The sequence below is a fragment of the Chrysochloris asiatica genome, unplaced genomic scaffold, assembly GCF_000296735.1.
Source record: "Chrysochloris asiatica unplaced genomic scaffold, ChrAsi1.0 scaffold00403, whole genome shotgun sequence".
In the NCBI taxonomy this organism is placed as follows: domain Eukaryota; kingdom Metazoa; phylum Chordata; class Mammalia; order Afrosoricida; family Chrysochloridae; genus Chrysochloris; species Chrysochloris asiatica.
This window is the reverse complement of record NW_006408921.1, coordinates 455,415-470,709: the sequence shown is the minus strand read 5'-3', so window position 1 is coordinate 470,709 and position 15,295 is coordinate 455,415. Positions and strand designations below refer to the sequence as shown.

Below are 15,295 nucleotides of genomic sequence, written 5' to 3'. Positions count from 1 at the left end.
AGGTAACAACCGCTACTATTTATAGAGTTCTTACATTTACTCTTCACTCTCCCGTCTTTGGACTGAACCACAGCTCGTGGACGCACAGTATTTCCTGAACTAGCAAACCCATGCGGTAGTTGCGATTATCTTCCAATTTGAAAATGAGATCAAAAGAAATGAAAACCGGCCATAATTTGTTACATAACCATAATTTAGTAGTCAATCCGGGAAGTATTGCAAAGTGCCGCGCTCCCGGCGACAAGACGCTGGGACCAATGGTCTTTTCGCAGAGCTTTCGGTGTGGCGCTGTGGGTTAATGCGCCAGACTGCAAAGCCGTTTGAACTGCAAGGTCGGCAGTTCAAGCTCACCAGCTATTCCTTGGAAACCCTATACAGAGTCGCTATGGGTCGGAATCGAGTCGACGGCACTTGACAACAACAACACCCTTCCGTAGGAGGGTGTGCGAGTGCCAGTCATGTCACGCCTTGCTACTGGGAAACCCACTGAGAATCCTAATCTTTTGGAATGGATAGGAAGGCAAGGAAGCTCATTTCCTCCTCCAACATGGCGAACTGCATCACGTGGGCTGAGGGCGGGACCGTAACGCTCGCCGGAGACCAGCCTTAGGTCACATGAGGGGGGCGTGGCAGCAATGTATGCACTCTTTCTATAGGTTACTGGGGTTTGAAGAAGGCGTAGCTAGAACCGTCCCCACAACCGGGTTTTGGTCTTGTGGCTCAGAGGCGTGGAGGCCACAGGGGGCGTGCCGTCACTAGACCCAAGCCGCTAGAGCTGACGCTCCTCGTGGGGCACGCCCCGGGCCTCTTGGAAGTTCGAGCGCGACGGAGGGGTGGAGCTTTCTTCATGACCTTTCACCCCAGCATGGCTGCGCCCGTGGGACCCGTGAAGTTCTGGCGACCGGGTAAGGCCCTTGGCGGAACTCTCGGTTGGTGCGGCAGCCTGACTTTGGTCTTGACCCTGTGGCTGTCGCCTCCGGCCCTGTGGACCTGCTCTCAGGCCAAACCTAGGTGGACCGGACACCGCCGCTTCTGTGCAGCTCAGGCTCGCCTGGGGTCCCGACAGACTCGGAGGTCCTCTCCCAGTCCGGGGAAAAACTCGGTGTGACCTTGTTCTAGTCGCTTTGCATTGCACCTTGTTTTTCTCATAGATTCCGGCCCTGGCCCTCTCGCGAGATGGGGAAACGTTTTGTGTGCGCTTAAGTGCCGGCGCGTGCCTATCTATCCTGTGGCCACGGTGGGGCCCGACCGGCCCTCCTGCTCAGGGCTTTGGAGCCCGAGCTACGGAGTCAGACTGCTTGCGTTCGAATATGGGCTCTGCCTTGTTGATTTTGGGCAAGTCACTGAACTCCTCTGAACCTTAATCTGCTCACTCCCAGTATCTACCAGAAAGTAAAAACCCCAAACCAAACCCGATGTCGAGTCCTATTCATAGCGACCCTGTAGAATAAAGCTGAACGGTCCCATAGGTTCTTCAAGGCTGTAACGGCCACGGAAGCGGATTGCCATGTCTTTCTGGGTGTGAACCAAAAACCTTTCAGTTAGCCGGCCGCTTTAACTATGGCGCCGCCAGGGCCCTTCCAGAAAGTTAAGACCCTAATTAATGTTTCCTGTAGGTGCAGCCGAATCTCAAACACAAACCACTTTGCATGTCTCAGCTCTTGTTATTTATTCATTAATCTGATTTGCATAGAAGGTGTACAAATGCCAAGTCCTGCTAGATGCATTATTTACCCCCTTTCCACCCGTTTTTTTGTGTGTGTGTGTGTGTGTGTGTGAGAAACAAAAGTTTCTTAGCAATTACCAGCTTGTTTTTATTCCACGCCTCTGCTCCTTTGCATTCCTAGGTGTGCAAAGTTTATTGCAGGAAAAATGAAATGATACAAAACAGGTGATATAAGGGCATTTAAAGGGTGTTTCAGAATGGTTCCCTGAAATTCTGACCATGCCTAGATGTAATATGGGAGACAAACCCAAACAAGGACTGTACTTAATAGTTTAAAAGTATTTGTCGTTAGTTGCCATTCAGTCTGTTCTGACTCATTGTGACCCAGTATAGGGTTTCCTAGGCTGTAAATCTTTACAGGAGCAGAAAGCCTTGTCTTTCTTCCAAGGAACAATTGGTGAATTTGAACTGCTGACTTAATGACAGTTTTATGGTTCAGCATTTCAAGGCATCAGTAGTGATCTATCCTGAGTTTTGTTTCAGTCAAAATTAGATCCCACTAAGTAATGAGAACCTCTACTTTTAAGGGTCCATAGGTTAGAGTGGTCAGTATACTGAAAGACTGAATAAATTGTGAAAAATCTGATCAGAGTGCTGTTTTGGTTAGAGAACATGGGATTACTGGAAGCATTCTATTCAGTTAACTCGTTGATAATTTGCTTAATGAACACCGATCCTTGGGGTCATGAGATAAGTATAGATGATGCAGCGCTGCTCCCAAGATGCTCTTTCTTACCACTGTAAGTTGAATGTGTGTTAGAAGAGATTTTAAAGTCAGGTAGAATAAGGTAATGAATGGTAAACAAGCTAATAATGCTCTAGGTGCCCATGTTGACTACCACTTACAACTTCATGACCCTGGCAAAGTCACTTTAGTGCTCAAAGCCTGTTACTTCATTTGTAAATTGGGTATATAAAGTCCTGGTGTGGCACTGTGGGTTAATGTGTTGGACCACAAGGTCGTTTGAACTATAAGATCAGTGATTCAGGCTTACCAGCCGCTCCTCAGAAACCCTGTTCAGGGTGGCTCTGAGTGGGAACTGACTCAGTGGTACTTAATAATAACAAAGGATCATAGGAAGAAATCAATTCAGTAACAGTGAATTTGGTTTTTATTGAAGAGAGATTTTGGAGGCAGATGTGGGAGAAGATGAAATTAGGAATGACTTGGCGATTCTGGAGTAGGTGACTGACTGTCTAGTTGAGTGATTCTCAAATTTTTCTGTGTAGACAAATCACCTCTGAAACTATTAGAAATTTCAATGCCCATTCCTACTTGGTACCAATTAAATGAAGTCTGGTGGCTGGGGACCAAGCATCAGTATCTTTTAAAGATCCCTGGGTGATTACAGCATACCTGAACGTTGGGGAATCATGGTCTAGATTATATCATTCACTAAGGTGGGACTAATATAATATCCACTTATTAGACCATTGCTTTGTACTAGTCACATCATGATAAATGGAGAAAATATTGAAGTTGTCAAGGATTTAATTTTGCTTAGGTCCACCACAGTCAACACTCATGGAAACAGCAGTCAAGAAATCAAGTGACATATTACATTGTCTGCTGCAAAAACTCTCTTTAATGTTGAAAAACAAAGATGTCACTCTGAAGACTAAGCCATGGCATTTCCAGTCCTCTAAGGTAGCGTAGTGGTTACGAATCGGGCTGCGAACCTTAAGGTCAGCGGTTCGAAACTACCAGCCGCTCCGCGGGAGAAAGATGAGGCTTTTTACTCCCGTAAAGATTTACACCCTCGGAAACCCTGTACAGGGTCGCTATGGGTCGGACCCGACTCGATGGCACTTAACAACAACAACAACAACAACATATGCATACGGAAGCTGGACTAAGAATAAGGAAGACTGAAGAGGAATTAATGTACTTGAATTATGGTGATGACAAAGAATATTAAATATGCCAAGGACTGCCAGAAGAACAAACAAATTTGTCTTAGAAGTACAGTCAGAATGCTCCTTAGAAAGGAGAATGGCAAGATTTTGTCTCGCTTAATTTGAGCATGTTGTCAGGAGGATCAGTCCTGGGAGAAGGACTGCATGCTTGGAAAAGTAGAGGGTAAGTGAAAAAGGAGAAGACGGTCAATGACATGGATTGCCATAGTGTCTGCCGCAGTGGGCTCAAACACAACAGAAGCCTTCTAGATAATCGAAATGAGTGAAAACTACTAAGAGGAAGTAATAGGTAGTGGTGGGGACTATGACAAGTTAAGAATACATACATTGGATAGATGAGTACGGTGTAGGTATACATACACTGGAGTATACACAGGCTATCAAAGCTGGACTGAGTTCCATGTGATTGTTCTCATTAAGGCTCAGTGTTGCTGGCTTCCCTCACACCCCCAAGTCTAACATTAAGATTTGAATGGAAAATTGTTTTATGTGTTGTTTTAAATGAACTGACGTAAACATTTTAACAGCAGCATGTTTAGAGACCTTAAGCCACTAGCTTGTGACCTCTTCCTTAAAAATGTGACTTAAAATTCATTTTGTAGGATGAACACTGGACTGCAAGATTGGTTTGAACTATAAAGTTGGTAGGTCAAACTCAACTAGCTGCTCCTCGGAGACCATTTACTAGGTCACTATGAGTCGGAACTGACTCGATGGCACTTATCTGAGATTTTATCAGAATTTTTTTTTTTTTACTTGATTTGTGAGTATGAATGGATCAGAAGGGCTTGGCGGTTCTCATTCAGTCATTCCTTGGATGTTTCTTTATGGATGACCTTGTGAAAAATACACTATAGCAATAGCTTTGAAGCTTTTTTGACCTGGTCCACAATGAGATAATTGTGTTGTGATGCAACACACACGCAAACAACTGAAAAGAAGTGTACTAAGACAATACTGTTTTGTGGGATGCACTCTGATGCTTTCTATATCTAATTCATCATGAAAAAATGCTGATCATGAACCACAACATGAATTTCACAACCCACTAATAGGTTCCCACTCACATCCTGAAAAGTTGGCTCAGAGGGAATGCTGGATTGGGGTGCAGATGACAAAGTTATATATGCTCCCAAGGGACTAGCAACCATAAGCAGCCAGATCGGGCTGTGGGTGTGTGCGGAAGGAGAGCAGGTTTGGCTGAATGAAGACTTTTATAGGGAGGAGACATGCTCTGTATTGATCTGGTTGGCAGGAGCAACTCTTGTCAATGGTCTTATGACAGAACCCAGTGACACAGACATGGCTGAAGGTTACAGATCAGGGAGGGACGAGCATTGAAGAAGACACCTGAGTGGATTCAACCCTGGATGGAAGGAAGTAGATACCTTGCAGGAGCAGTGTTAAAACTATTCCCGACATGTTGGGAAAAACCTCAGGAATTCAGAACAAAGATGCAGCAGATCAGGATAAGGTATTCTCTGTCAGTAAAGATTGTACCTGAGAAAAGATTGTACGTTCGTCACCAATAAGGGGAAGTGAGGGAAAAACAGCAATGAAGCTATGAGCTAAGCCCTATAACGTTCAATAGACACCTGTGAACCTGGCTGGAGAACTGGTTGGCCAGCAGTGTGGCAAGACCTGGGGACCCTTGGGCCCAGAGTCAGTGACATAGCCAAAGAGGACTAGAGTGGAGAGTGAAGCGTCCAGCCGATAAGAAGAGAGGGCATGTGCATAAGAACACCCACACTTGCAGATAATACCCACTTGACCTGGCTTCAATGACTAGATGATCAGAGTTCAACTAGAAGAAGGAAGAAGAGGAAAAAAAGAGTAATCTGATACAATTTGATGAACTTGACCTACACTTGTAGATGCAGTAGCTCAAAAGAGGGAACAAATCTTTACAGCGAGGATCATTCCTACCCCTTCCATGCACAGAGTAGACAGGGATGGGCAACTTAGACATTGGCTACCCAAAATGGGGGGGGAGGGGGAAGCTACAAAGGCAAGAAGTGACTGGCTTACAAGCTTTCAAGAGGGAGCCTAGATCCAGAGGGTGCAGAGGAAGGTAGAATCTCCACTGAGTAGTATCCAATCTGTCTGGGCAGGGCTGATGAAAGGAGACAGGGATAGGTCTCTTGTGATACAATAGTGAATAATTGTTATCAGGACTGACTGAGGGTTGGAAATGTAAAAGTGGATGTTTTGTAGCAAAAGGAGGGGGAGTGATTGACTTTGCAGTCCAGGAGCAGAGGTCCCTAGGACCATCAAGGGAGAAGAGTGGAGTGCGGGACCCTACCCAGAGAAACAGTGATGACAGAGATGGAGGCAGAGACTATGACTTGGAGAGATGCAGCAGGTGGGAACTGTAGACCCAGAAAGGGAGAGGGGCCGTGTGCTGACGACCGGGGAACAGGCTTGCAGAGTATATACCCTTTGGTTGGTTGATAATGCATGGAGGGGGTTGTAACCATGGCAATGAAATGACATACGATAGGATGAATGTAAAGCTAATGTTCTCCCATGTAAACGATCACATTAATTCACAATAAAAAAAAAAAAAAAAAAAAAAAAAAGATTGTAGAGTTACTAGATGCAGTGATGAAAAAGGCACAAAGGGAAGGAAACTGGCTTCTTTGGGCACAGGCTTTGTTCCAGGTCCTGCGTTATCTTCCGTCTTGTTGAAAGGAGGGTCAGCAAAGGCAATAAAGCAGTGCCCCACTTACCTGGATTTTGGCAATCCTGGACTTTTGGGACACAGCTCTGTTCCTAGAAATAAATGGAAAAGGGGTCAGAGATCTAAAGCAGTGATTCTAAATTTGGCCCAGGGAGTTTCAGATTTTGGTAACTTCACATCTGCTCTTATTTTTCAGACGAGAGAGCCCAGTCTTTTATCAGGTTGGTGAAGGGGTCTGGGATCCTAAAATTGTTAATTAAAAAAAATTGCTGGGCTAAATATCCCTGCCAGAAAGCCCCTGTCGTTTCCCATAGCACAGGAGGCCTGGAAGTGCAGTAGATGAAGCATTCTGCTGCAAATGGAAAGGTTGGCAGTTTGATAAAGAAAATTGCTGGTAATTTTGGCTTCCACAAAGATTACAGCCTTGGAAACTGGAGCAGTTGGACTCTGTCCTGTGGGGTTGCTGTGAATCAGAATGGACTTACTAGCAGTGGGTATGTATCCCTGCACACCACAGACAGGATGCAGTTGCAGTATGTATGTGAACGTCTACAGGTTTCTGGCTGACTTACTAGGTGGTACTCAATGACTCTTAGATTTTGTTTATGTTGAATTTTGGACCCTGTGTGAATTACATGTCACTCCTAGCTCTGTCCAAGTGCCACACGTACAGATTGGCATGAAGAAGTGAGGGAAACTGATCATAAAACTGAACTCATGTTTATTTGAAGGTTTTTCCCTTTTCAGGCTAAAATTCCTTGGTTTCTTCAGTAGTTTTTCATGATGGGATATTGACTTCCTGATTCTTCATCAGCCTGAGTTCTAGTTTTCCATTTTCCTTACCAAGAGTTGTGGTTTCTGGGAACACCACTTCCTGTTTAGCTGCTCCCACTGTGGTTCAGATGAGGGCTGCCATTCCCAGCATCCTACTCCACTGACCGTGGCTGATTGAATCAGGGTGGATATTGAACCTAAACTGTGGGAAAAAGTCTCTGAGCATCTATAAGAATGGCATGGAGGCAGCATCTGACATCCTCTGGCTTTCTTCGGGGGAAGGAGAAGCCAACTGTCAGCCCAAAGCCGGTTCCTGTGAGGGTGAAGTCAGACGTGTCTCCACTCTCCAGCTTTCCTTACCAGTTCTGACACCAACCATCCCTTTATCACACTCTACTTCTCTTTGGAATCGATAATTCACTGCAGTGACCACACAGAACTCACAGACAATACTCACAATTTTAGGGTGTACTAGGGAAATTAACAGGTTACAACTCAGGATCAGAAATGCTCAGGACACAGTACTTCCCATCAGGTATACTTTTCTGTGGTCCCCAGGCCCGTAGCCATGAGGCCCTTTGGCTTCTGCTCTGCTTGGGCAATGGTTACAGAGCTCCTTAACACTGCTGATAAGTGCCCAAAGGGCACTTCATTCTGCCATAAGCCTCAGCCTGGGAGTGCTTAGCTTTTGCTCATGGATCAGAAAAGTAGCTCCCCCAATTAAGTACTTGGAGGCAACCTACTTCTGCCTGAAGGCGGCACTCAGCTTACCCACTCTGTGGGTTTGGAAGCCCACCACTGTCTTGTGCTTTTGGTTCTGCAGCCTCTGCCTCTCTGCCACCTCTGGTGTTACAGCTCTGTCACCTGGATGTAGGAGGTTCAGCACACAAGGATTGCATGGTTCACACAGTATTCTCCACTCCTGGCTCTTCTTTCATGATGCTGGTGAGATTCACCATTATTGCTTCTGAGATGGCTCCTGTTATACCCAGTGGATGATAAAGTTGACCAATCCCCGTATTAGAGTTCTGAGTTTCTGCATTCACAATTAACTTTGTTGACAATCACTCTTAACTTAATCACTTAATCCTATCATCATCTTCCCTCACCTTTAACCCAGATCTATCAGGAAAAGAGGAAATGACACCCAATTTGATTGTCCCACCTAGTCATTAGGTGGGAGTTACAAAGACTATGACTATAAGAGCCATAACAAATCACTACATCACATCATCCCATAAAAGACTCTTCTTCCCTAACACACCACAACAGACACAGTTTACACACACAACTCCTGGTCCTGCTGACCTGCCCTTTATTTTTCTTTGTAGCACTTGTTAACACTTTGGGTACTAAATTGCATTCTATTAAGGGAAGAAGCAGGTGAGCTTCCTGAGGGCAGGGCCTGGTCTGCTTACTATCTCTAGCACTTAGAGGAGTGCCTGACAGAGTAGGTCCCAGACAGTACTTATTGGGTGGGTGAGTGAGTGAGTGATTGGGGAAGGGGCTTTGATTCTAGCTCCTGTTGAAAATGGTAAGCATTGATGGGAACGTGTTGAGAAGTGCAGAGATGAGAGATGGTAAGGGCTCCGGCAGCCTTTGGGTTCCTCGTTCCTGTTGTCCCTGAGCCTTGCTGCTGCCATTCAATAATAGGGTTCAGTCTTTTGCCTCAGCTAATTCCCATTGGGTTTCTGTCACTTCTGCAAGTTCAGTAATACAATCGGCCTGGAAGCCTGAACTGAAACCCCTGTGCTCTGTAAGGTAACAGTCCCCTGGTAGTCCATCAACTGCTAAGTGAAAGGTTTGTGATTGGAATCCACCCAGTGATGGCAGGAGAAAGACCTGGCAGTCTGCTCCATTCCAAATTCCAGCCTAGAAAACCTGATGGGGCTGCTCTGAGTCCTCACCACCACCACTCGAAGATACAGACGTGGGGGGGAATTCTATCTCCTTTGTTTTAGATGCTAGGGAACGGTTTAATAGAAGATTTCTTTGCATTCTGATAGCTGCTTTTCTACACATGTTCCTAAAGTTAAAATCTAACACCTTTTAGTAGCTTGAGGTAAAATGCATTGCTTCTATTGTGTGTTTGAAAATGTGTGACTTTTGCAAGTATTTCTGTTCACTGCACCAGAGAATCTGAAATAACATTTCTGTTGCAGGTACGGAAGGGCCAGGTGTCAGCATCTCTGAAGAGAGACAAAGTCTAGCGGAAAACGCTGTGACAACTGTTGTTTACAATCCTTACGCTGCCCTGTCTATAGAGCAACAGAGGCAGAAGCTACCAGTGTTTAAGGTGTGTTGGATAAGCATGTTCCGTCTGGGAATCGTGTGAGCATCAGCTTTACACTTGACATCCACATGGCATTGCTCGTTTACTCTCAATGACTCTTTGGAACACAGTGAACTTATTCTTGACCAGTCAGATCTTAGTGAAAATTGGGAAAAATAGGAATGGTGGTCTCCCCTCTGCTCCCCACCCCCAACTGCTTACATGGACAATTTCAAATATTTGGAAACATACAGAAATAGCACAGTGAACTATGCGCTCATTTGCAACACATTGCCAACATATAGCCACTCTATGGCACTTAACAACAACCCTTCATTTTAAAGATCAGGTTGTTAAGTGCTGTCAAGTCGGTTCTGACCCATAGCGACCCCGTGTAGGGTTTCCGAGGAGTGGCTGGTGAACTTGAACTGCTGATCTTGAGGATCATACTGACTTTGCAGTCCAGGGTGTTACCCCACAGCACCACGCCAGGACTCCCTTTAAAGGCATAGTTCTATTAATAGGATTAGTTGGGCATAGGGAGGTATTTCAGTTGAAGAGGTAAGTTAGTAGTACCTCTGACTTGTGCTCAGGCAGTGAAGAGATTTTGGTGGGCTTACCACCTACCACATGCTCATCCAGACACTTGATTTCTGAATGCGTCGGTCCTGGATGCTTAGCTCACAGGGGATCCAGAATACGTCCCTTTTACAGTGAGCAGTAGATCTCCAGTACACTTGTTGTGTTCACTGATAGACGTACTTCCTACCTGTTGGCAAGTTCACCTGGGAAGTCAGACTGTAATCAGGAATTGTGCTCAGAGCCAAAGGTGGCTTAGATATTACGGAAAGGTACTTATTTATTCAGCTCCTGATGATAGTTGATGCATTTTTCTGCCACACTGAATAGCTTTGAGTGACCCCCAGTAGGTGTGGCCACAAGCACCAGGTCTCTCTTGGATGGTGCTGGGGTTGAAGGCTGCCAATTTCTCATACTTGAGGAGTCTTTTTGCCTAAACTGGGCTGATCATCTCGCTTCTATTAGTGTGTTCATTTACAAAGGAATATGAAACAGCCACTTCTTAACAAAGGCACCGTGACCCAAACATTGTAGTCACTCATGTACTGACAGTCGCTGGATTTCTTCTTCAAATGACTAATCTTATCCATTATGTGTGAATGTTGCTGGTTTGGTCCTCAGGAGATGAGATGTTTCCTCATCACTGAAGGATGCAGTGTGAGCCGCAGTGAAGTCGCTGGACTCTGGAGCTAGACTTTAGGGCACATAACCAAGCTTCACCACTTGCCTGCTCTGTGACCTTTCTCCACCATGCTGAGCTTCAACTTCCGTTTCAGTAGAATGGTGCAGATAGTAAAATCTGCCTCATAGGATTGTTTTGAAGACCAGTGAGATAATGTTAAGTATTTTAGCAAGATACTTAACATGTAGTAAACTCTCATGTTCAGGGCTAGATATTGTTTACCAAGTCCATTTTGGGCTTTTCTAGACTGTTCTTCATCCTCCAACTATACTTAAAAGGTAAAATAAACAAAATGACAACAAATTAAAAACATACTAAGAAAAGGAAATAGAATTTAAAATACGATGGGGCTTTAAAAAGTGTGTGGAAAAGCTCTGTTTTTTTAATTCCATCTTCCCACAAATTTTTTGAAACTCCCTCATATACTGATGAAATTAAATTGATGAAGAAAGCTGTCTGGGCAGCACAAGCTAATTGTGATTGGCCACTAACCTAAAGATTGGGGGTACATACCTGTCCAGCAGCTCTGCTGAAGAAAAGCCTGGCAAACTGATGAGTATGTTTCATAGTTGTTTTGAGCATCCCTGTTGATGTACATTTAGGCTGTTTTGCTTTTTTGCCACTGTCAGCAGCGCCACAGTGAATGTGCTTTGTGTACATGTATTAGTGTTTGTAGCATAACTTCTTAAAAGGGGAAATTGTGAGTCAAAAAGAGTGTGTGCATTATATATTTTGATCAATAGTACACTCCACTGTAGTCAATTTACACTGACACCAACAGTACCTGAGAGTTGGAAATTTGTTGTTGTTAAGTGCTGTTGAGTAGATTCCAACTCAGACCCTATTCATAACAGAAAGAAATACTGCCCAATCCCATACCATGTACACAACCGTTGTTATATTTGAGCTCACTGTTGCTCAGACTTAGTTAGTCCTTTTAAAAGTTTACTTTGCTTAAGTATCTGTAAGCAATATGTAGTTACTTAATTTTCTTTTTCAGCTCAGAAATCACATACTGTATTTGATAGAAAATTATCAGACAGTGGTGATTGTTGGAGAAACGGGATGTGGGAAAAGCACGCAGATTCCACAAGTGAGTACATATTTTATTTGTGTCTTTACACTTAGTTTTGGTTGGAAGGACATTGTCACTTGCGCTTTTAAAGCCTTTTCTCAAGGAGAAATAATTCATTTCAACTAGGTTTTATTAAACTTTTTTAGGCTTTTGATTTCTTTGATAGTACCAAAGTAATAGTTGTCTTTACGATCATTCCAAAGTAATAATTGAATAGTTCTTCTCTAGAAGGCACCATGGATATTCATTCAGAGACACAGTTTTTGTCCTCAGATAAAAAGTGGCACCAAAGGTATACTGCTAGAGGTGTAGATAACATGTGACTCTGGTAACGTAGTGGTTACGAATCGGGCTGCTAACTTCAAGGTCGGCAGTTCGAAACTACCAGCTGTTCCACGGGAGAAAGATGAGGCTTTCTGCTCCCGAAAAGATTCAGAGCCTCGGAAACCCTGTTCAGGATCACTGTGAGTCTGAACTGACTCAATGGTACTTAACAACAACAACTCCTGGAATTACTTAATGCTACAGAAGAGTCCTGGGATCCTGGTGTGGCGCTATGGGCTGATGCGTCAGCCTGTATTATAAGTTGTTTGAGCTGCAACATCGGTGGTTCAAGCTCACTAGCTGCTCTTTGGAAACCCTAGACAGGGTCGCTATGGGTCGGAATTGACTCGATGGCACCTAACAACAAAAACAACAACACAGAAGAGTCCTGGGGTGGCACTGTAGGGTCAGCACTGGACTGCTAACCATAAGGTTGGAGGTTCGTACCCACCAGCTGCTGCTCGGAAACCCTATTCAGGGTTGTTCTGAGTCTGAACCAACTTGACAGTATGTAACAAGTAACAACAGCATGGAAGAAACCCCACTTAACTGGAAAAATCCCATTTGATGGAAGCAGGAGTTGAAGGAAGGGTACAGAAAGACCTCTTAGAGGAAATGGCATTTGAAATAGGCCTTGGCTGATCAGTAGTTGCTGGCTGATAAGATGTTCTAGTCCAGTGAGTATTGTGGTTAGATACTGGGGTGGAGGACTGGAAAGGTAGGTTAAAAGTCTTGGCTGGAAGTACAAAGAGTGATAGGTGAACAGGATGAGAGTTATTGCAGGTTTTTCTTTTCTTTTTTAAAATTTAATTTTAAATGAAAGTGTAAAATTCACTTAGGAAAGTGCATATATCATAAGTGTCCAACCTGATAGATTTTCACAAGTGAATACACTTGTGTTACCAGCATTCAGATTAAGACCCAGAACATTACCAAAACCCCAGATCCCTCTATTCTCTCTTCTAGTCTCTTAATTTCCCATCCCCTGTCGGGGACCGGCCTCAACATAGGTGTTGGAGTCACGAGTGTTTGGTTCACGAGGAGGGGATGTCCGGCGGCGATAGGGGTAGCAAAAGAATACACAGAAAGACAAAAGGAAGGAGACAAAGAGACACCCCAAAGCCAGGGTGGATACATTACTGGCGTCAGGCAGCTCTGGCATGGTGAACATATTAGCCATGAGGGCAGTAAGGTCCCGCATGGCAAACATCTTAGCTAAGCGGGCAGTACGCACCCCTTACTAGCTAGTCAGTAATGCATGCCTAGTCAGCCGCACAGCACGTTCTCCAAGCTGTACTACACACTTTCACAGCCTGCCTGCAATGCACACCTGGGCCGCCCTGTGTCTCTGTTTTATTTAGGGAAGGAGCTTCACACCAAGCTGGGAGGGACTAAAACAGGATACAGCTAACATCAGTAATTTTCCAGACATTCAGGTAACTTTACATCATACTTCGCTGGTTCGAATCCCAGGTCCGCAACTTGGATTCTCAGGCTCAATTAACATATCTATAGCCCCTGAGCTCAGTTGGGGCAAGGTGAAAGGGAAGGACAAAAGGCTTGGGCAGAGTCCCACTGTTTTAGCTTCCTGAGCCAGGCTTTCAGGAACTTGGCTGAAAAGCTAACACCAGGGAGAGGTTTAGGGAAGATGGCTTTTTTGTCTATAGATCAAAGAATGGGAAGTAGCTAAGCTATTTTCAGTTAATCTTTTGGAGAAAGGCTTAACCTTGCAAGCTTCACAGTCTCGGCTTTAGGGAAATATTACATTTATCTGTGGATATTAAGGGCTCATGTTTGGAATTAAATAAATATAACTGAACACTAAGATGAAAAACAATTTGCTATTAACTGCCAAGTAGCTAGATCTGTTCCTCAGAGCCTGCGGCCTGTATAGTCTACACATGGTCTGCAACAGTCCCCCACCCCATAAAAAAGGATCTCTGGTAGCATAGTAGTTACGAATCGGGCTGCTAACCTCAAGGTTGGCATTTAGAAAACGGGAGAAAGATGAAGCTTTCTGCTCCCGTAAAGATGTACGGCCTCAGAAACTCTGTGCTGTGTCACTATGAGTTGGAACCGACTCCACAGTATTTAACAGCAACAACAACAACCCTATACAAAGGTAGCTAGTGTTCTAAATCCTAATACCTTAGGCTGGAGACCTGGGGTGGCACTGTGGGTTAATGTGCTAGGCTGCAAAGTTGGTTTGAACTGCAAGGTCAGCAGTTCAAGCTCACCAGCTGCTCCTCAGAAACCCTATACAGTGTCATTATGGGTTGGAACTGCCTCGAGGGCACTTAACAACAACAATACCATAGGTTAATTTGACCTATTGGATAAATGAAATAACGCAGATTCGTTTGCCCACTATTACGCTTGTGGAATTCTTCCCTGTTGTTGAGTATGTTGCAGTTTGTTCTGGCTCATTGCTGTATAGCAGTGTCTTCATTCTCTAGTGCTGCTATAAAAGAAATAACAGAAGTGGGTGGCTTTAACAACCAAAAATTATTTCCTCACAGTTCAGGAGGCTAGAAGTCTGAATTCAGAATGTTGACTCTGGGGAAAGGTCCTTGTCACCTTATAACATCTGTAGATTCAGAATTCCTCGGAGATCTCCATGTGTCCTAGAATCAGTCTTCTCTTGGGTCTAGGAACTTCACAGTGTAGGGACCTCAGATCTTACGATGAACCCCATTCCTGGCCCTTCTTTCTTGGGGGTAGTAGGTCCCCTTTTCTTTGCTCACAGGCCTCACCCCTGGGAAACGTCCTGTTAATCGGATTAGGGTTCTGATAGGATTAAGGACATTGCCGCCCACCCTTAAACATTTATTGGTTGGTTTTCCACATCAAAGTTATGGCCAACAAAACTGGAAAGACAAAGAAGTGGCTATAGCAGATTGTTTTCAACAAACTGATTTTCTAGATTTATATACTATCTTTCCTTGGAAAAGTACAGTGTACTGAATTACCAAACACTTAACTATTTTTAATTTCCACAGACTGTATGTAGACCCTAGGTTATACACACCAGGGAGCTTCAAAAAATTCATGGACAAGAATTCCATTATCTTTTTTTTGTTGTTGTTCTTAAATGTTTTATTGTGAATTATGTGATAGTTTACATGGGAGAACATTAGTTTTACATTCATTCTATCGTATATCATCTCATTGCCATGGTTACAATCCCCTCCATGCATCATCAACCAACCAAAGGGTATACCCTGCAATCCTTCCCCCATATTCCCCAGGTCTTCAGCACACAGTTG

At 44.2% G+C, this 15,295-nt stretch overlaps 1 protein-coding gene across 1 annotated transcript in view; it reads left to right on the top strand.

The window, feature by feature from the left end:
• The first annotated feature begins 841 nt into the window (after nt 1–841).
• DHX35 (DEAH (Asp-Glu-Ala-His) box polypeptide 35) overlaps nt 842–15,295 on the top strand; it is a 154,721-nt gene continuing 140,267 nt past the window's right edge. The window contains exons 1-3 of the mRNA XM_006876636.1: nt 842–905; nt 9,260–9,393; nt 11,631–11,723. Coding sequence (XP_006876698.1) covers nt 848–905; nt 9,260–9,393; nt 11,631–11,723 — 285 coding nt within the window. The 5' untranslated portion in view covers nt 842–847. The remainder of the gene's footprint in view (nt 906–9,259; nt 9,394–11,630; nt 11,724–15,295) is intronic.